We start from the raw sequence: 22,692 nt of genomic DNA, 5'->3' as shown, positions 1-22,692 counted from the left end.
GTTTTGTGTTAAACGACAGCTTTAGCACGTGTGTTCTCTTACTGATGTGGTTGTGTGTGTGTGTGATGGTAGTGACGAGGAAATGAGGAAAGAGGCATCTCACCAGCAGTCTCAGGATCATCTGCTGTTGGCAGATGATAGGACTATTTGTTCCACCAGCCTTCTTTATAAATTAGCCCTCAATGATAAATTTGAAACCATATGGTGTGGTCTGAGACAGTACTTTTTTTCTTGTGCTTCAAAACTAAGCAGTCTTGCACACTTCTGGGTGAATGTTGGGAGTATGTCATATGACAACAAAATGTCTGACTTGCATCCCATTTGTCTTCAGTATTTGGGGATAAAGATGTTTCTTAGGGAGTGCTCAGTGTGTGTTGGCTTTATCTCAGGGCAGGCCAGATTGTTAATAGTGGCTAAGAAGGGTCTTCTGATGGAAGTTCCAAGAGCCTAAATGATCAGTGATAAATCTATGTTGTCCACATACAGTGCAGGGAAGAAACTTGTCCCATCTGGTTGTCTGGTTGCTGTCAAGAACTTGTGGTAAATGATGGTTGACAAAGAATAGCCACAACTGAATACTAAGAGCAATCAAGTCCCAGATTTAAAAAAAAAAAAGTGTTGGGTTTTCCTGGTCATTATTATCAAGAATGATTGCACAGTGACTGAAGGACACACAAGTAGCATTTAGCTTCATCAGACAGGTTGTGTCCTAGTGGTTTGGAGGTGTGTATTCTGGAGCTAGTTTCTCCAGAAAGCTAAATGGGGAGGAAATAATCCTGTGTTCAAAGGACTAAACGGGAGGGCATGCATAAGAACAAAACATAGCTACTATCAGGTCAAGCCAAAGGTCTGCTTATCCTGTTTGGGTTTTTTTTGCCTCCAAGAGCATCTAATAGTGGAAGTTAGGGAAGGAATCTTAAGAAATATGAAGAGTGACCTTGCATACTTGCTGCTTATGATTAGAATTTTAGGAAATAGATTGAGAAGACAAAAGTGCGTTACTGATAAACTGTTGAGAACATTCAAACATATGATCAGAAAGCTGTCGGGGCCATCTAGGTACACCCCTTTTCTTTCATTGCAAGTTAAGTGCATCAATAACCCTGGTCATACCAGATCAGCAAGATAGTACAAAATGTGTGGTGGTTTTTTTTGTTTGTTTGTTTTGGTTTGGTTTTGTTTTTTTTAAAGAAAAAAAGATCAATTTTATAAAGTAGACTTGTGTCCTTGTATTTAATTCCAGTCACTACCTTAAAGTGTTTCTCAGACATTGTTTGTGTGGAGTTTTCCTCCTTAAACTAAACTACTGAAACCATATTGAAAGGCTGGAATAGACATCTATCAGCAGCTTTGCACAGTGCACTGAATGCTTCAGTGAATGTGACGACAGCATGCCATTCCTCTTGAAGAAGGATTTGGGCTTTCCCCAGAAACAAATCATAACTGAAAACTTCTTTTCTGGAAGTTTCCTTTCTCAACTGGAAAAACAAGCAAGGCACTGAAAGATCCAAATGATGAAATCTCTAGTTAATCATGGGGAGCTCCAGCCATCTTTTGGCATGAAGCTGCCATCTCAGCCAAGGAAGTTACTTCTCAAACAGACTAGTATAAGAAAGAGTTGTTTGTTTCCATTTGGTAAAATCACAGGAGACATCAGCATAATCAGGGCTGTTCTCCATAGCTCTCTTGGCATCACTTTATAAGGCAGATGAGAGTTTATATTTTTTATGGGTTTTTTTGTTTGGTTGGTTGGTTGGTTGGTTTTTTTAATATATTTGGCACTCTTAAGAAATGTGGACTGCTATCTTGAACTGTGGTGATGGCAGATGCAGACGCTTTCTATTCCATGTCTGTCTGCATTCCTCGGCACTTCGCAAAAATTCTCATAAAGAAGGTTGGTTACTCTTTCCATTCACACCAAAGTGGTAGTTCAGTGTACAAAGCACTCCTGATACAAACCTAACTAAAACTAAATGTTGCTTTGAGGGGGGGGGAAAGAAGAAAGCAAACATGAAGACTGAATGTCTGTCTCATGTTTGTGAGGTGGAATCATAGAATCATTAAGGTTGGAAAAGACCTCTAAGATCATCGAGTCCAATGGTCAACCCAACACCACCATGCCCACTAAACCATGTCCCTAAGCGCCTCATCTACACGTCTTTTAAATACTTCCAGGGATGGGGACTCAACCACTTCCCTGGGCAGCCTGTTCCAATGTTTAACCACTCTTTCAGTAAGGAAATTTTTCCTCATGTCCAATCTAAGCCTCCCCTGGCGCAACTTGAGGCCATTTCCTCTCGTCCTATCGCTAGTTACTTGGGAGAAGAGACCAACACCCACCTCGCTACAACCTCCTTTCAGGTAGTTGTAGAGCACGATGAGGTCTCCCCTCAGCCTCCTCTTCTCCAGGCTAAACAACCCCAGTTCCCTCAGCCGCTCCTCATAAGACTTGTTCTCCAGACCCCTCACCAGCCTCGTTGCCCTTCTCTGGACACGCTCCAGCACCTCGACGTCCTTCTTGTAGTGAGGGGCCCAAAACTGAACACAGTATTCGAGGTGCGGCCTCACCAGTGCCGAGTACAGGGGCATGATCACTTCCCTACTCCTGCTGGCCACACTATTTCTGATACAGGCCAGCATGCCATTGGCCTTCTTGGCCGCCTGGGCACACTGCCGGCTCATGTTCAGCCGGCTGTCAACCAGCACCCCCAGGTCCTTTTCTGACAGGCAGCTTTCCAGCCACTCTTCCCCAAGCCTGTAGCGCTGCATGGGGTTGTTGTGGCCGAAGTGCAGGACCCGGCACTTGGCCTTGTTGAATCTCATACAGTTGGCCTCGGCCCATCAATCCAGCCTGTCCAGGTCCCTCTGCAGAGCCTTCCTACCCTCAGGCAGATCAACACTCCCGCCCAACTTGGTGTCGTCTGCAAACTTACGGAGGGTGCACTCAATCCCCTCATCCAGATCATTGATAAAGATATTGAACAAGACCGACCCCAAAACTGGGCCCTGGGGAATACCGCTCGTGACCGGCCGCCAACTGGATTGAACTCCATTCACCACAACTCTCTGGGCCCGGCCATCCAGCCAGTTTTTTTACCCAGCAAAGAGTACACCTGTCTAAGCCGTAAGCCACCAGCTTCTCGAGGAGAATGCTGTGGGAGACAGTGTCAAAGGCCTTACTGAAGTCCAGGTAGACCACATCCACAGCCTTTCCCTCATCCACTAGGCGGGTCACCTGGTCATAGAAGGAGATCAGGTTGGTCAAGCAGGACCTGCCTCTCATGAACCCGTGCTGGCTGGGCCTGATCCCCTGGTTGTCCCGCACATGCCTTGTGAGCGCCCTCAAGATGAACCGCTCCATAATCTTCCCCGGCACTGAGGTGAGGCTGACAGGCCTGTAGTTCCCCGGATCCTCCTTCTGGCCCTTCTTGTAGATGGGCGTCACATTGGCAAGCCTCCAGTCGTCCGGGACCTCCCCCGTTAACCAGGACTGCTGATAGATGATGGGAAGTGGCTTGGCAAGCTCCTCTGCCAGCTCCCTCAGCACTCTCGGGTGGATCCCATCCGGCCCCATAGACTTGTGAGCATCCAGGTGGCATAGCAGGTTGTTAACTGCTTCCTCTTGGATTATGGGGGGTTCATCCCGCTCGCCGTCCCTGTCTTCCAGCTCAGGGGGCTGAATACCCTGAGGATAACTGGTCTGCCTGTTAAAGACTGAGGCCAAGAAGGCATTGAGTACCTCAGCCTTTTCCTCATCCTCGGTGACAATGTTCCCCCCCTGCATCCAATAAAGGATGGAGATTCTCCTTGGCTCTCTTCTTGTCATTAATATATTTGTAAAAGCTTTTTTCTTGTCTTTAACGACAGCGGCCAGATTGCCTTCTAGCTGGGCTTTTGCCTTTCTCATTTCTTCTCTGCACGACCTAACAAGATCCCTGTACTCTTCTTGAGTCGCCTGCCCCTTCTTCCACAAGCGGTAAACTCTCCTTTTTTTCCTGAGTCCCAGCAAGAGCTCCCCGTTCAGCCAGGCCGGTCGTCTTCCCCGCCCATTCTTCTTAAGGCGTACAGGGACAGCCTGCTTCTGCGCCTTTAAGACTTCCTTCTTGAAGGACGTCCAGCCTTCCTGGACCCCTTTGCCCTTCAGGACTGTCTCCCAAGGGACTCTCTCAACCAGCGTCCTGAACAGGCCAAAGTCCGCCCTCTGGAAGTCCATGGTTGCGGTTTTGCTGGCCCCCCTCCTTACTTCACCAAGAATCGAGAATTCCACCATTTCATGGTCGCTAAGCCCAAGACGGCCTCCGACCACCACATCTCCCACCAGTCCTTCTCTGTTTGTAAACAGCAGGTCGAGCGAGGCACCTCCCCTGGTAGGCTCACTTACCAGCTGTGTCAGGAAGGTGTCTTCCACACACTCCAGGAACCTCCTAGACTGCTTCCTCTCTGCCATTTTGTATTGCCAGCAGACGTCCGGGAAGTTGAAGTCCCCCACGAGAACAAGGGCTAGCGATTGAGAGACTTCTGCCAGCCGCTTGTAGAACGCTTCATTCGCCCCTTCATCCTGGTTGGGTGGTCTATAACAGACTCCCAGCAGGATATCTGCCTTGTTGGCCTTCCCCCTCATCCTTACCCATAAACACTCAACCGTATCATCATCACAATCGTTGAGCTCTAGACAATCGAAACACTCCCTAACATACAGGGCCACCCCACTGCCTCTCCTTCCTCGCCTGTCCCTTCTGAAGAGTCTATAGCCATCCATTGCAGCACTCCAATCATGAGAGTCACCCCACCATGTTTCTGTAATGGCGACTAAGTCATATCTCTCCCGCTGCGCATTGGCTTCCAGCTCCTCCTGTTTGCTGCCCACGCTGCGTGCATTGGTGTAGATGCACTTGAGCTGGGCTATCGATTTCGCCCCCAGCATCGGCATGCCACCCCTAGGCTCATCTCTAGTGAGCCTCGTTTTATCCCCTTCCCCCTTCAAACCTAGCTTAAAGCCCTCTCAATGAGCCCCGCCAATTCATGAGCTATGATCCTTTTCCCCCTGTGAGATAGCTGGACTCCATCTGTTGCCAGCAGGCCCGGTGCCGTGTAAACCTCCCCATGATGAAAAAAGCCAAAATTCCTCCGATGGCACCAGCCCCTGAGCCACGTGTTGATCAGGTGGGTTGTCCTGCTCCTTTCAGTATCCTTCCCTGCCACTGTAGGGATTTAGGAAAACACTACCTGTGCTCCTCATCCTTCAACCAGTCGCCCCAGTGCCCTGAAGTCCCTTTTGATTACTGTAGGACTTCTCTCTGCAACCTCATCACTGCCAGCCTGTATAACCAACAGTGGGTAGTAGTCAGAAGGCCGTACGAGACCAGGGAGCTTCCTAGTAATGTCTCTGACCCAGGCCCCAGGGAGGCAGCAGACTTCCCTGTGGGATGGGTCTGGTCGGCATATTGGGCCCTCTGTTCCCCTCAGAAGGGAATCGCCTATGACAATTACCCTCCTTTTTTTCTCAGCAGAGGCAGTCATAATGCGTGGGGCTGACTGCCTCACCCTAGGCAACCTCCTGGATGGACCTTCATCTACATCCTCGTTTGCCTGGCCCTTAAGTTCCAGGGCCCCATATCTGTTGTGTAAGGGCAACCGGGAAGGTGAGGGAGGCCGGGCGGGGGTTTGCCTGGCACCCCAAGCAGGGACCTGTTTCCATTCCCCCCCTGTCACTTAGGTCCCCTCTTTCTACCTGGTGGCAAGAGGGCAGGGGATCCTCTGCTTCTTGTGGAGCCTCCATCTGCTGCCTTTGCCTGAGGGATGGTAGGGTGTGGCTCCACCAATCTATCTCCCTCTCACACTCCCTGATACTCCTTAACCTTTCCACTTCCTCCTTCAGCTCTGCCACCAGGCTGAGCAGATCATCCACCTGGTCACACCACACACAGGTGGTGTCTCTGCTGCCCTCCAGTACAGCTGACAGGCTCAGGCACTCCCTGCAGCCAGAGACCTGGACAGCTGTATGCTTTCATGAGGGCTCCATCTGGGTCACCACATTCCTTCTGGCAACGGCTTTCGGCCGAGTGGAAACCATAGCTGGTCCTCTTCTGGGAAGGTGACGACTACTAGTTGAGCTGACCTCTAGAGCCAGGAGGGGGACTGCTCGCCTTCCCTCGTGAACTGCCATGCCACAGCCCTGCTTACCGTGCTCCGGGTCGCTCGCGCTCCCTGGGGCCTGCTCTTGTATGTGAGGGGGTTTGGCCGCCATCCCGCCTGTCCCCGCCCACGCTGAGTCAGAGCTGCCGCTCGTCAGGAGCTCCTTCCTCCGGCTCGGGGAGGCGAGCCGGGGGGCTGGGGCACCCTCTCACTCCCTGTGCTTTTGCCTTCGCTGTTTTTGCCGCGGTTTTGCCGCTTCAGGAAGGGTCCTCCCGCGCGATCCTCCACTACAGAGCCCTTCGCCTCGGTGGCTTCGCTGAAATGGCGAATGGGTCAGAAGAGGGAAATTTGAGCATCCCTTCCTCCATTGCATGGGTGAAATATTTACGCATAGAAATCTCTGCGGTTGCTCATGCTTTTAGAAGTGGAGCATATTTCTTTCTTTTCTTGAACATTTATCAGAAGTTAACTTCCGAAGACTGCAGCTAGTTGCTCTCCAGACATAAGTGTTTAGTGTCAGTGTATACACAAGTCTACACAGGTTATTGACCCATGATGGCAACTCTGGAGTATTTTGCCTCTCTGTATTCAAAATCATCTGTTGTTGTTTCATTTTTTTTAAATCCTCTTTTAGTGTGTGGAACACTTAGTGTGAAATCAATGGAAGCTGAGACCATAAGGCCTTTCATGCATGCACCTCAGGTCTGCAAGGACAGGGTGTGCTGTTCTTGATGGTCACTTCTGTCTACAGTTCTCTGCTCGCAGCACTGAAGCATATGGAGTAGAGCCTTGGAGAATGTGGATCTGTGGTGACCTAGTTGACTGCTCACTTGGAATCTGAACTTGAATGTTTGGCTTAGTTTGGCTGATCCCTTGTTAAGCCTGAATTTCAACCCAGGCTTTGGGAGTCAGACTTTAATGGTGATGTTTAATCACAAAGTAGCTTTGCTAAAACCTAGATAAATAATTGATGTTTGAAAGGGAAAAAAAGTGAAGAATGCTAAATCTGCTTGTGCTTGTTATGATGTTCCCTAATCTTGCCAAAATTGCATGAAAGCCACCAATTCACAACAGCATTTCTTTTCACAGCAAAGGAACATAGAAGCTGGCAATGAAATTCAAAGTGACAAAAGATTTCCCCAAAACAGCCTCTTCCTTTCATGCTCTTTGTCTATTTACTGTTACTCATAACCTAATAATCCTTTTTGCATTATGTAGTTGGGATTTTTCCTGTTTGTTGAAACCATTTAATAATGCATCTTTTTTTCTCCCCCTTCTCTCTGTGCTTGGAAAAAAATCAGCTGAAGAATTTATATGTATTTATTTTTACATATATAAAGCTATATAAAGAGGTGTCTCAGTGGTACTAGGGAAGAGATTTGATTCGATACAAATCAAAAGGGAAGTCTTTTTTTTCATATTAGCATGCACATTATCAAATGTTGGTAGGCTAGAGTTTAAGGACTTTAAAAAGTAGTTGATATTTCAGCAGTAAAATGTCCTTTTTGGTATGTCTGAATTTATTGCAAGGTCAAAATCCGAATGTCTTGAATATCCCTCTCCCTTACTTTGAGCATTTGGAAGTAAAGAAAGTATATTCCAAATATTGGAAAATATTTACATGTTCTCAGTATGATGGAGAACTATTCCACTTTCCTTCCTGAGGGCTGTGGTTCAAAGACTGAAACAAGGCAGGGGAAAAAAGCTTCAACTCTATGGATGATGCAGAAAGTCTCTGCTGCCTTAGCTAATGGATAGCTTAATTTTCCTGTGAATTTCTGCAGACGCCCACTGATGTAGGCAAGTTTGGCAAATGGACTTTTAAGATTCCCCAAGAAGAAAAGTGGTTTTCCAATATCTTTAGACACAAAACTGCACATTTCATAAACAAGGTCAGGTGTTCTTGCAGCTTTAGTTTTGCTTATGAGTAACCTAATATAATAATGATTTAATGAAAGAGGATTTCTTCCTTATTTCAGGTTGCTAGTATTGGAATCTACAGCTCCTTCGGGAGACGTGTCCCGCCCGCACCACATTGCATCAGTTGTTCCAAACCGGTATCCCCGCTGGTTCACCCTAAGTCACATTGAATCCCAGCAGTGTGAGCTGGCATCGACCATGCTAACAGCGGCCAAAGGTACATTGCTGTCAGTTATGTACTCAACTAAATGTATGCTTTTAATATTGCATGGAATAAACAGATTATAAAACTTGTGTTTAGGAATCCAAATCGCAGTCTGACAGGAGCTTGAAATGGGAACAACAAACTGAACTGACTTAAACATGTCAATTTTCTAACAAAGTGGTTAAACTAGCTAGATGGTAGCCAGATGGGCTTGATTTGAGGCTGATGAGAGCTTTTTGTTCTTCTGACACACGATATAGACTGTGAAACCCAGGAGCAGACAAATCACTTCTAAAATTCACAAATCAGGATGACTTTTGGCCATGTACTACACTAACACCATCAGGCACTAGAGGAGTTTGTGCTATATTGTATCTTTTGTTCATGTGATTTAATTATGGAAGGTTTATAAAAAACAAAACGTGTATAACTGAAGCGTACTATTGCGTAGCAATGGCAGGCTCAATTATAATGCATCTCTGGATGTTTTGGGAGCTTGTTCTGTTTTGGTGATTCTGTTTACACCTTGCAGGTGATGTTCGGAGGCTGGAAACAGTGCTAGAATCCATCCAGAAAAATATCCACTCCTCATCACACATCTTCAAACTTGCCCAGGATGCATTTAAAATAGCAACACTCATGGACAGCTTGCCAGACATCACTCTTCTGAAAGTTTCTCTGGAGTTGGGCCTTCAGGTATTTCCCTCATTCATTATTACTACAGTAGAAGACAGGAATTTGACCCTGTGTTGGTGGGTACAGCTCTTTAAGTCACTGAGGACCATACCCTCTTTGGGCTCTGTCTGGAATTTTTAGATTTTGTTTTCTGATGTAAAGCACAGTTGACTGGTAAACACAGAGCAAGGGTCTGCACAGCCCTTTGTGCCATTCGAGTGGAAGAGAGAGCTGGGAGCAGCTGGCTGCAGAGCACTCCTCTGTTCAGGGGTGAGAGAGGACCAATGCAATAGGTTCAGGAGTATATGTAGGGATGGCTAGAACGCAAAATTATTCTGCTTTCCAGAAATGCACTTTTGCAGATCTTTTGCATGGCCTTGAGGGGTTTCTTATCATTCCTCCCATCCTTCCCTTCCTTCCCCTCAAATGAGATTTGGTAGGTGCTTGTTGAATTACCAGAGAAATCCAAGGTCAACCATAATGACCTGTTTCTAAGGCAGACTGTGCTAACAGCAGCCCTCTCACTTCCTTCATCAAATCCTGCACTCCACAAGCTGTGGGATGGTCATCTGTATCAGACTCAGCTTGACGTGTACAAGAACCTCAGATCAGTTTTCAGGCTCTTAGGAGAGACTTTACAAGCTAAAAGGAGACAGCTAAGTTTTTAGGTATCTGGAGTAATATTGCCTTACACTGATGAATCTTGGAGTTTACACAGTTCATTTCAACAAAAATAAATCTCTTCATCCCTCTTCAGGGAGTTCTTAAAACAACAAAAAACCCAAACAACAAAAAAATGCAAAGATCAGAAAACCATTTATTACTTTGCTTCAGTAAACAGAGCTCCAAAGACTTCTGGGGAAAGGATATTATCCTAGTTGCTTCTCATGCCAAAGAAAGGTACTATTTGCCTAGACTTTTAGAAGCTAAAGTCTTTAATCAGAAAGCTGATATTGTGTGCTTTGTTAGCCTTTCTTATTCCCAAGGTTGCTGTGGAAATCTGTTTCTTTTTTACATCTTGGTACGTTTCTGCCTTAAATATTTGTTTACTTGAGAAAGATCCTTATGACTGACTTGAATGTCACCTCAAGCATTCACCAAGTATCATTCAGTGGTAGCAGCACACTTTGGATATCACTGTATTCATGGATACCCCTGTGTGGATGATGGTATCATCAGAATGTCTTCAGTAAGATCTAGTGAAATAAATATCATGAACCTGTACTTTCTCCTAAATCCGGTGTTTGGAATAAACTGGTGTAGAACATGTCCACTGTCTGCCCCAAGCTTACTAAGGTGTTTTAAGAATCTTAAAGGTAGTTTGCTTTCCAGAAGGAAGATGCATAGCAATTTTCTGGTAGTAACTCACAGCTGTATAGATTTCTACAGTAACGTTTTTCCTGTAAAAGCCTTACAGTGTTAGCACTGTCTTCAGTGGCCTACAGATGCTTTCCCCTCTCCTGCCCCCCGACCTAATGGCAATTAGATTGTCTATATTTGCTATCTAGTAACTGACTGCTTATGACATTTATGTGCCCTATAAAACTCTGTTTCTCCCCTCACGTGGCAAACTGAACAGCAGTGTCCTCGCAGGTATACTGTTCTGCCTCTCAGCTACAACAATGACAAGTTGGACTGGTTGGGCTGAGGAGATGATACCAACAATTTCACAACTCTGTCACTGGGATTTCTGTGACAGAAAAGCCTCTTATATTGTTCTAGATTTGGGAGTAATGTATGGACTCCTGGGTTCTTTCTCCTTATTTCCAATGACAGCATGTTATGTGACTCAGCAGAGGGAAGGCATTTAAACTAGCTGTGGAAAGAGGTCATCAGTGTGGCCAAATGAGCATGGAGCATCTCAGGTGTATTCTGTCCTTCAGAACCTTACTGGCACAGATGCTGTAAGATCTGCAGGTACAGGAGGGGCTTCTGTTCCTCCGTTTGCCTGTTGTATGCTACATCAATGCAAGTAAGTATTACCGCACACATGCAGACAGGTACTGCTGGCAGAACTGCTGAGCAAGTTAGTGCAGGTGATCACTTGATGCGTATTTGGCAAGTGGTGTCCTTTCCCTGAAAGCCTGTAAATAAATAAACCTCCTTCCAATGTGCATGACGAAGAGGTTTCACGTTGGTGCAGGAGCTAATGGTTGGTTGGCCATTTCTTGCATCTCTTATGGGTAGTGAGATCTTCTGTTCCTCTAGACTAAGAAATTCTTATTAAAAAAAAAAAATCCATCAGGACAAAGTCAAGGTTATTCTCTGTGGAAGAGAGCTTGGCTTTCAGATAAGCTATGTAATTCCCAGAGGCTTCTTGTCATTTTCAGACTTACTAACCTGTTGAGAAGCTCTCTTCAATTGATAGCACAGATCTTGGATAGAACTTGGACAGAACTTGGACAGATCTGGAACTCCCTTTTAGGAAGAGGTGGCTCAAGAATGTATTTAGCAGAAGTGAAATAGTTCTTTGGCTACATGGGCTACAGTATAAATTAACTTCAGCTCCTCCTTGGTCAAGACATCAATATATGCTTTATTTGAAATCCTTGGGATTTTTTTTATCATCAGTAAAGGGCTCCTCTCTTAGTGCTCTCAGCTTGTCAGTTTAATCAAATGAAAGGAACCTAATTCCAGAATAGTTCAAGTCAAGAAACTTTTCCAGGTCAAGAAACTAGATATAGTATTGTTTTTTGCTCTCAAGTTAGGACTGTCTACACTGGAGCTGCTATTATGCCCACTATGCATGCTGAAGGCTCTTGTGACTGATGATCCTTTTACAGACCACCACAGTGAGGGAAGTCATCAGAGAAGACTTTCAGAGAAGTAGTCATTCACGCCATTTTTTTTTACCTCCTTCTCTCCCTCACCAGTAGCAGAATTCAGTCCATAACCCTGTATTTTCTCTTGGATTCACTCTACTTGGGGGAAGCTGAAAATTCATCTTGGATTTTGGAACAGTGTTAGCCTTCAATTTGTGTGTGCATTGATACAGGAAGTCACCTAGACTCTTTCTCTTTGATGGAGAGAATAGGACAGATACTTGCACTCCAAAGCATTTTGACTTGGGGATGCCTGTTTTTCTTCCAGAAAGACTTCAAGCAAAGGCTGGTTCCATAATTTGTTAGCCATATTTTCATATTTAAAAATGTGTTGGGTTGCTCCTCACAGATCAATTTGCTTTCTCTCAAAATGCTGTTCTCCAATCTGGCACTTAAATTACTGTTTAGTTGAAATGATACCACAACATCTGAGGCCAACAAAGCTGGCCTTGTACTGTAACTTTGGGATGATGTACAACCAGTCACCAAGCTCCCAAGGTGTGAATGTTTGGAGGCCAGCATGGAATCACTGATGGTTGTTTAAAACCAGACTTCTTAAAAATCATCTGTGCATTTGTGATCCTCGGCAGTCTTTCCATCTTCTTAATTATCCTATCTACAGCTTAGGACTAAAGGAGGTGGCAGGAGTAACAAATATGCCACTTTGAAGTCACCTTAGGATTGGGGGGGATATGGGTTGAGAATCCTCTTACAAATGCTGCTGACTCCAAGCTGTTTTGTGAGTGCATTTTATGAGTTAATATGTAAAGATCATTGCTGAAAGCTCTGATTGACCTATTCTTTGTTTAATTGCTACAAATAGTAATACCATAGTATGATCACTGATATTGTAAGGGGAAAACTACTTGCTTTCTTTATCTAGATGTCTGTTGGGTCTATCCAGTTAGCTGAAACAAGCTTTCCATGCAATTTCCATGCAGTGTTTGTTTTACTGCATAAACACATTTGCCCATGTTTTGAGAAACAACATAGGCAATAACTGCAAGTGATGTAAAATATGGGCACTGCAATCAGAGCTTAAAGTCCTTTTTCTATAATTCTGATGGTTTTACAATGGAACTTCTTTGCAGGGGCTCCTTGTTCAGAGAGAGAAATCACCGCTATGGACTTACTAATAATATCTGGATATATCTGGAAGTGTGTGTGTATATATATCTTTGCAGCATAAGCAGCCAGTCAAATCACAGTACACTCTAACTCCTGTCTGTATTGTTGAAGTCAATGAAAAAAATGCAGATGGGGGAAAAATTAGATGGCTTAGTTTGCCCAACAAGAGCTGACATGTTTCCACTCTAAAGACTAACATACATAGAGGGAGGAGACACAATATAATTTAATTTGAATAACTGGTAATTGGTTGGGCTTTTTTGTTGGTTTGGGGGGGGCTTTTTTGTGGGTTGGTTTTTTTTCTTCTCCCCGAATAAAACGGAGTTTCTCCTCTAGCCTTGAAGGACCTGCAGTTGGAATTACTCTCTGTATGCTCTTCTAAGATAGCTGAGCAGTATTTGTCAAGTCTTTTGACATATCAGCTAAAAAGAGGTAACAGAGTGGAGAGGGCAAGAGGCTGCCATTTTGAACCTCAGTGTATTTGAGTAACTTAAATCCCCATTGGTATATTGTCTTGGTTTTGCAATATGATTAATTTGTATTTTGTTTGTGTTGTTTTAATAGGTGATGCGGATGACGCTGTCAACACTGAATTGGCGACGGCGGGAAATGGTGAGGTGGTTGGTAACATGTGCAACAGAAGTAGGTATGTTCTGAGATGCTTCTCAAGGGCTCCTGCCTTTTTGTCAGCTAATCTTAGAGGGCTTGATCTTGTTTGTCAACACCCAGGCTCTGCAAATGTCTCCCACTTTCTGTTCATCTATAAAATTCCTTTGGTTAGAAGACATTAATTATGGCAATGATGAGTGGGGTTTTTGAGTATGTGATAGAATAGGCACAGGCCAAGTGAGACAATAGTTGAGTAATACAGTGTGACTTCTTTCCCCTGCAAGGTAGGGACGTGTATAACCTCATGGGAAATACCCCAGATTTCCCCTTGTCCCCTCCATGTTGGGTTTGAGGCTGCAGCAGAGAAAAGGCTCGTGGTTATGGGCTGTTACACTGTGCTACAACTTTGCTTGCTCTGAAAGGTGAGGCTCCAAAAGACTGGTGAGAGGGCTATCTGGTCAGCTGTGGGGAAGAGGAACCAGAAAACAGGTGAATGAAATGCTGAGGATGCCTCCCACTGTGTGGCAGACAAGATCTCATGAAGGGGTTCTCATTGCTTGTTTGTTTTTTGGGTTGTTTTTTTTTTTAAGCCCCTGGGTAAATCCAAGCTTAGAGTGTAATGCATCTTTGTTATGTGGCTATGACATTGTGCAGGCCTCTCATCTGCACTGGAAAGCAAACCAAACACTAATGCACCCATCCTTAACCACGTAAGGTGAAAATAAGGTGGGAGAACTAGCCTCATACTTAGAGGATAGCAGTGGGAGAATAGTGCACTCAGCAGGACATTATCTTTGTTTCTGGGCTTTACCATAAATTTCTTGTGTGTCTTGATGAGGTGTCCCTTAGCTTCTGTATTCCAGTTTACCATCTGCAAGATGAGGATACAGAATCTGAAAGTGAAGATGAGGGCATTAAAAACTGTGTAGCTGTAAAAAAAAAAAAAAAAACAGCAGCTGTAGTAGTGAGGACAATATAAGTACTATGATAAAGGAGCAATTTTAATTGTCACTAAAGGTATTTTTGGAAAGTATGCTTCCCTACTGTATTTACTCCTTTTTCATCTGAGTTGTATTGGCATAGATGCTTCTTGAGTTTCAGAGCTTCAAAGGATTGCTGCTGCTTATTCTCTGGATTAGTTTATTCTTTGCTTTATGCTTAACTGGGAAATTAATGTTATCAGTAGCATGGGAAAATACAGCTTGCCTTTGTACGCCCTCAGCCAGAAAATGGTTTGTGTCTGCAAATTTTCATGCAATGCTTTTGTTTTATTGCTTTTATATCTTTACTAAGGTAATTATTACTGAGGCTATCTTGCAGATATTAGTGCCTGGGTATTATTTTGTGCAGTTACGTATTGGCAAATAAAATGCTGGTTTTAATACTGTTTTAAATTAGTTTACATATTCTAATAGAAGCATCCCATAAAGAACCTTTTATGTCACGCAACGTACTCTTGAGACTTAATCAAGTTGATAAAACAAGGAATCTGTTTATTTAAATGAAGATCTGGTATTTTCTGACTATGCTGAATTTTTGCACGAGTGAAGGGGTGCACAGGAAACATCAGAGTCCTACAGAGAAAAGGACCTCTGGGTGTGATTTAGGTGGGCTCACAGATGCGTGTAAACTGCCTCTAGCAATAATAAGACACTCTAGTTGGCTATAAGGTTCAATTTATGGAACCCATTAGTCACTGTTTCCCCCTTCTTCCCCACCACCACACACATGTGCCAGGAATAAAGTGATACTAAGGAAAATATCTATTTCAGATAATATCCAGTAGTGCATATTGCTCAGTGTATTTCCCTAATAAGGATCTTGATGTTCAGGTGCATATGAATTTGACACAAGATGTATCTGAAAAGCCTGTTGGGAGGGGGTGGGGGGTAGGATATTTTTTTTTTTTAAGGTGTGCTTAGTATTAAATGCCATGGTGTTCTATTAAATGAGACATTTAGCATGCTTTCATATTCTTTTGTGCATGCGCTGTACCTTGAGATGCACATTGAGAAAAGAAGTTAAAATTGCCTTTTAAGTGTTCAGTGTGAGGGCTGCTTTTGAGTGATGTGATGAGACCAAATGAGCCAGAACTTGTTATCCAAATTGTCTTAGATAACAAGTAAAACAGCTCAGTTGTCACACCAGGAGATTAAAGCTTATCTTGCAGTCTTTTTTGTTATTATCTGCATTTTGGTGATTGCTACAGAGTTTGCACAGTAGCCTTTGTTTTAATGTCCTTTTCCAGCCATGTTATCTGGTTTAGCCCTTCTTGCTGAAGCACGTCTCCTTAGATGTACTGGCAACCTCTTAGACTTTGAAAATGTAATCTCTTGCTGAACATCTGTATCTGCTAGGTTTTATCAGTTGTGGCTAATCCTTTCTGTCTCTCCCCAGGTGTTTATGCACTGGATAGTATCATGCAAAACTGGTTTACACTTTTCACTCCAACAGAAGCCACTAGTATTGTTGCTACAACAGTGATGTCCAACAGCACCATTGTCCGTCTGCATCTGGACTGCCATCAGCAGGAGAAGCTGGCCGGCAGTGCTAGGACGCTTGCTCTACAGTGTGCCATGAAAGATCCTCAAAACTGTGCCCTCTCTGCACTGACCTTATGTGAAAAGGATCACATAGCTTTTGAGACCGCTTACCAAATTGTTCTAGATGCTGCTACAACCGGCATGAGCTACTCACAGCTTTTTACTATAGCACGATACATGGAGCACCGTGGTTACCCCATGCGGGCCTACAAGCTGGCCACTTTGGCCATGACGCATCTCAACCTGAGTTACAATCAGGATACACACCCTGCCATTAATGACGTTCTGTGGGCATGTGCGCTCAGCCACTCCCTTGGGAAAAATGAGCTAGCAGCTATAATACCTCTGGTGGTCAAAAGTGTCAAATGTGCAACAGTACTGTCAGATATTTTGCGTAGGTGTACTTTGACCACTCCTGGCATGGTGGGACTTCATGGAAGGAGGAACTCTGGTAAGCTCATGTCACTGGACAAAGCCCCTTTAAGGCAACTCTTGGATGCCACGATCGGAGCCTACATTAATACAACTCATTCGCGTCTCACTCACATCAGCCCGCGACACTATAGTGAGTTTATAGAGTTCCTCAGCAAGGCCCGAGAGACCTTCTTAATGGCTCATGATGGACACATCCAGTTTACACAGTTTATTGACAACCTAAAACAAATCTACAAAGGCAAAAAGAAATTGATGATGTTGGTTCGTGAGCGGTTTGGTTGATGAAAATGCGTGAACAGGGGGAGGGGTGGTTTGTTTTTACTTGAGCCTGCCTTTGTATCTTTTTGAACTTAAAGAAACAGAGCCACACCGTATTATATGTGTATAGTTATATTGAGTTTGCAAACTAAACTGTCATGTTGTGAAAGTTTGTGTTTAATTTTTTTTCCTTTTTTCTGTTTTGTGTGAGAGAGGTTAAAAAAGGTTTGGTTTACACTGAGTATATGTTGTCAAGTGGCAAAAGCCCACATCGCTCTCCTTTCTGTATATGTTCACAGCCTCAAAAACAAACATATATTGCAATGGCTTTAAAAACCAAACAAAACACCTCCATCCTGTGATAAGTACCTCGAATGGATTCAGCTTTACTCCTTTGTAACTCATCCTTACATTTCAGCATATTTAAACAAACCAACAAATGAAATACTAATAGTTAAAAGGCTGACCACGTGGCTTTGCAGTGCTGTTCATCCAGAAGCATGGCACACAATGCTTGTGCATGTGGAAACTTAGCGACTGTCAACATACATTCTCAGGGATTTATCAAAAAAAAATTTAAAAAGAATGAGAGCATTTATTGTACTGTATATATATTATAGTATATGTCTGAATATTGAAAAATATAACATTAATTTATAAAAAAAACCCTATGTAATGCAAAATACTTGAAGCTGCAGTAGCTTGGTTTTAAACAAAAAAGAAAACCTATCAGAAGGACTAAAGTGCGCCTTGCTTCAGGGTTGGCTCAGGTGGTGAACTATATGCTGGGCATCTATGCAGAGCCACCTTTTGGATTGCATGGTTGGACTGATACCTATTGGGGGAAATTTTATATATATATATATTTATACAACCTGTGTATACATACATATGTATACACACATACACACATGCTTGTAACAGGCACTATAGTAAAGAGGGACAACAAAAAATACACAGCCAGAGCAGCAAGCCTTAGCATTAAGAATACAGTATGCCAGAATCGGGGTTTGTGCCTCCTAGCCTAGGAAACTTAAAGAAATATCCTTTTTGACACAAAACGCAAAATGACTGACATGATACATTACGCCTTTGCAGTGAGCTAATAATAAGCTAACCTTTGTGCACAAATATATATATATTATATATATATTCTGCATAGGTATTTTGACTTTGTGCAGGACAGAAAGTTGTGTAGGTATGACTGTTCTACTTTTCCGTTTGTTTTTTTAATATATTTTATTTTCTCTAGAATTACTCAAACAAAAGCAGCCTTCTATCTTGCCTTGTCTTAATGCTTTAAAATAACCAAACTGGAGATCTAACTACCAAACCATTCATTATATTATTAAATACCAACTTTGGTTACAGTATAGTGTCTTTACTTTAGCTGATGGTTCTGTATCCTTGTGCTTTTTAAAGCAGTTTTTATGTTTTGGTGCAAAAGTTGTCCAGTGTCTCTTGTTCCCTTCATTAGAGAACATGCTAGAGGTATGTTTGTAGGTATTTTTGTTTAGAAAAACTATTTCATGCTCTCCATTTTATTTATTATAATAGGTAAAAAGGTTGTACTTCATCACCCATGTAAACATGCTCATGAAGTTGAAAGTAATTAAGATTTGATACACTGATATCAATTTATTTATGTAACTAAATCACTGTTTTATAAACTTGTTAATGATCAAAAATTTTTTTTGTTTTGATTAAAATTAGTTTTTTGAAAGTTGATTCTGCCTCGTTTATGGTGTCTGTTACTGGAGTTGAATTGTGTATGGATAGTTCATAGATCTTAAATGCCCAGCTTGCAACTTTGGTGCGTTATGGTGATAAGCAATATGACCACCAAGACCAGGAAAGAAATGTTTTGTTCCTCAAAAATCTGCTGAGGAATGGTAGCGTTCACAATTGCAATAGCTCCTTTGCTGGTGGAAGACGACCTGGTGCATCAGAGGGATCAAATGCTGCCTGCAATTGAAGATGTGTGGTCTATACAACAAACCGTAAGCCTTGACATATTGCCCTGGTGGGATGGAAGAGTGTGGGGGCATGTTCCCACTCAGTGGATTATTTGGGTGACCATGAGAGTTGAGATGTGCTGCAAATATATACAAGGACAGTTCTTGCTGTTCTTTGGCTTTTCTAAAGCATTTTGTGTATTCTGAACTGTGCAGCTTGCTCCACCCAGCATGGAGTTCCTGCTCACCAGCTGACAGCCAACATTTCTGCTTTTTTGGAGCCTTTGCTCTGTAAGATTTGTGTAAGTTTTCCAGCCCTCAGTGAATAATGGGATACGGCATGGTTGAAAATTAAAGAGGAGCTTTCTGCTTTACCAAGATCTTTATCATCTTAGGTATGTTATATGATGTCATATTTGACTACATGATCTGAATGCCTTCACTTTCTTTTTTTAGTATCTTCAGCTGAAAAGAGAATTAGCATGCAGCAAGCAACTATCAGAGATGCCAGCATACCCATGAATTCTGACAGTGAAACTTGTGTCACTGAAGATTAAGGAGGAAAAGGTCTGAATCTTTGTACAACTTGACGTGTAAAATATGAGTCTCTACCAAGCCTTGCTAACAGCCGAGTTGTCCTGACCTGGTAGTACTAACATTCTGTAGTTTCTGCAACTTCTATCCCTTCCAAGTATTGAATCCTCATTATGTGTTTGCTTCATTACTTTGTCCTAGATTAATTTTCTGCTACAGACAGTAAGGAACGAGAAGGATACCTCCATTCTGTAGTAGGGTTTGCATGGGTGTTGGGGTTTATTTGCATCTTACAAATAATTCAGTATTATGGATATTGTGGATTATGTAGATTGCAAAATTGAAGCCTATTTGAAGACAAAGGCTTTAGAATTAAATGAGGTCTTGATGGTTGCCACCTGCTTTTGACAAGCACAATGGCTTATTCTTTCAGAACTGATCAAAGTTTATTTGACTTGTTTTCATGACTGATTGAAATCTCTTATGTGTCCTCAGTGGTGCTGTGCAGTACAGTTCACACCATGTTAAAAGCCCTCATGGACCAACAGATGCTTGCCCCATGTCTCTAGCAAACATGTATAGATATGTACTGCTCTTGTTTTGTGGAGGTAGGAAGAGCCCAGGAAAGAGATTCCATGAAAAAAAGTCTGAGGGCTCTTTTGGTGAAAACTGATCAAATATTTCTAAAACTACAGATTGGAATTAATTTTGAAGCATAAGGAAGCCTAGTCAAAATACAATGTCTCAAATACCTTATCTTCTTTTCAGAGCCATATATTTGAGATATGCAACTGAACACCTCTGCTATCATTGTCGCAAAATGTTATATTGCTTTTCAACACTCCTTTAAATGAGAACTTTTTTTAAATCCAGGATTGCTGTTCAGTAGTGAAGGGAACTGAGCATGATTCTTCCATATCATAGGCTACCATTGAATCTTCATTTTTTTGGTGAGTTGAGTGAAATCCTGAACGACATGATATTACTTCTGTATTATGAGACTGTCTTGCAGCCCAAGAAACTGACTTTTACCCATAAGTTCATTTTCAGATTTCCTTTATAGTCTATTGATTCTGCCAGAACAGAAGCCAGCAGAGATTTTTCTTACCCAAATTACATTACCTTCATTTAGCCTTTTGGTGTTTCAACGCTTACTTCATTTCCACATCCGGTTTTCCCATTAGAGAAAACTGCACAACTTTTCAGCATGAAAAAGAGAAAGGCACATATGGGAGACTCAGACTTTAGAAACTAAGGTGCAACTGAAATCCAATACAGCTTCCCTCGGAGTACTTCATGTCTTATTCTCAAAATCTTTTGTTTTTAATGCTATGGCAGTGAAGCTAAACCTGGACTGCATGTACATGACAAAGAATTTATTAGATTGTTTGAGAGAAATTGCAGGTAATATTCTGAGGCTAGAGCTGCAACTAGAAGACTGGGACTGTATATCACCGTGGTTGTCTAGTAGAACAGATGGAGCTCTTTCAAGACAGTGAATCTGCTAATATGCGCAATCAGTGCTTTGGATGACCAGTCAACAGTTTTTGCAGTACAGATGAAATTCTGGAGGACTTTTTTTTTTTTTAATATTTAAAAAAAAAGTAAAATTGGCTTCCTAGTATTTTTAAGTATAGAAGATAGAGTGCTTTGCATTAATAAATTTCTGTTCTATAGAAAACCCGCATTTCATCATTTTCTTTGTATAGCCATACAAAGTTTCATGCTGCAAGCTTTCAAAAGTCTCTGTGAAAGTCACTTTTCAATAATGCTTTAGTGTTCTGTCAAATTAGTTTGAGCTACAGTTTTCTTTCAGGTTTGTCTAGTAGCAATTAAGTTTTTATATAAGTGGGTATAAGTAACATAAGTGCATCAAAACTGGGGTGCAGCTTACATGGAGGGAAATTTTGCTTTCTGAGTTGTGCCAATTTAGATTTGTAGTTCCATAGAGTGGATTTGCACTAGAAGTAAATTTATTTCACTGAGATGCCTTCAATTTGATTAAAATACAGATTTTTACTGAAAAATCATCCAGCCTTCTATTTCTGATTTTAAAACAAAAATCCTGGTAATTCATCTACTTTTAATGCAGGATATAATTTGGAAAAATAGCAATATAGCTGATACCTTTATAGAATTGGGAAGTATGATACCCTCAAGTATTCTCTTGCTCTGTAGTTCTGGCTAGGGATAAAGTATAAAGTGTTCATAAACAAACATTTTCCCATCTTTTTAAGTGCTTGTCCCCTTGAAAGTATATTTTTTGCAAGGATAAGTGGGGAAGGAAGGAACACAAACCACGAATTGTTATGTCCAACCCTTGCCTCGTGACAATGCAACAGATAGTAGAGATTAATGGATATTTCAGCATGTTACAAACTATACTGAATGTGAGATGAAAAGCTTTGTAAGATTCTTAATTGGGGAGATGACAAAGTGTCAGGGATAGCTTTACTGAGAGAAGAGATTGCTAGGGTTTGCCTCCCTGTAGAAGTGTGCGCTCCATACCTCACATGGGAAGACAAGAGTGTTGCCTCCGCTAACACCCTGGGCTGTCAGCATCAAGTAGCACCTAGCCCTCAGTTGAAATGTTTGCGATCCATCCTTACAGGTAGTATCAGTATCCCTAAAGTTAGTAAAAGTAGAGCATCGTATGCTCTGAGAAAAAGAACTTGCCTTAAGAAGAAGATGACATCAGCTGCTGTATTTGCAGACATCTGCAAGGTCACAGGATCAAAGATGTCTATTAACATGTATTGGCTACAAAGTACAAGTTATTTCTAAGACCAACCTTGACAGATTTCTATAGCTTCTAGTTGCAGAGAGCAATTATGACTAGAAAGTACCATGATCATGAACTGCCCCTTTTTTTAAATATTCCCCTTTCTTACCTGTACAATGTGAAGAGCTGCATCAGATTGGTTTCTTTCCTTAATTATCTAATCCAAATATTTAATGTTTTTATGCTAGCGTTTTTATGCTTTCTTTTGTTGTTTGCTGTTAAACCTGGTATTTTGAAGACTGGAAAGCAAAACTTACCCACAAATAGCAGAGTCCATGCTCCTGGTGTTCCATTATAGGTGGGCTCCAGTGTGTTCCTGGAATCAAAAGGTAGCGGAAGAGGTGCAGATGCCCCAGCCTAATTAAACTGTCTAGGTCACAACCTCTGAATTATGAAGTATCCTGTCAGCCCAGGAGCCAGCCAGTGAGTAGAGTCTCTTACTGAGTTTTGTACCAACTGCATTTCATTGTTATAACTTCCCTTTTCTTTCTCTTTAGCCTTTGTCTTTTAGCATACATAATTTCAAGAGCTTTGTATTTGGAAAAATGCTTACGTGGAAGATGATGTGGATGGCATTTCTTGCTTGGGGTCTGATGATGTAAAATGAGCAATGGAGCTATTGCTTGGTAACTGCAGTCTGTGGTGTTGGAAGTATCTGTGGAGCAGTGAATGAGAACGGTGAGCTGTTCAG

The 22,692-nt window shown here is 42.4% G+C and overlaps 1 protein-coding gene across 1 annotated transcript in view; it reads left to right on the top strand.

Moving 5' to 3' along the window:
• Positions 1 to 18,449, top strand: part of LOC143172030 (zinc finger SWIM domain-containing protein 6-like) — a 144,461-nt gene extending 126,012 nt beyond the window's left edge. Inside the window, exons 11-14 of the mRNA XM_076361250.1 lie at positions 8,115 to 8,272; positions 8,793 to 8,956; positions 13,450 to 13,531; positions 15,892 to 18,449. Of these exons, the coding sequence (XP_076217365.1) occupies positions 8,115 to 8,272; positions 8,793 to 8,956; positions 13,450 to 13,531; positions 15,892 to 16,754 (1,267 nt within the window). The 3' untranslated portion in view covers positions 16,755 to 18,449. The remainder of the gene's footprint in view (positions 1 to 8,114; positions 8,273 to 8,792; positions 8,957 to 13,449; positions 13,532 to 15,891) is intronic.
• Positions 18,450 to 22,692: the final 4,243 nt, after the last annotated feature.

This window comes from Aptenodytes patagonicus, chromosome W (genome assembly GCF_965638725.1).
Source record: "Aptenodytes patagonicus chromosome W, bAptPat1.pri.cur, whole genome shotgun sequence".
Taxonomy (NCBI): Eukaryota; Metazoa; Chordata; class Aves; order Sphenisciformes; family Spheniscidae; genus Aptenodytes; species Aptenodytes patagonicus.
This window is presented reverse-complemented; position numbering and strand designations above follow the sequence as displayed.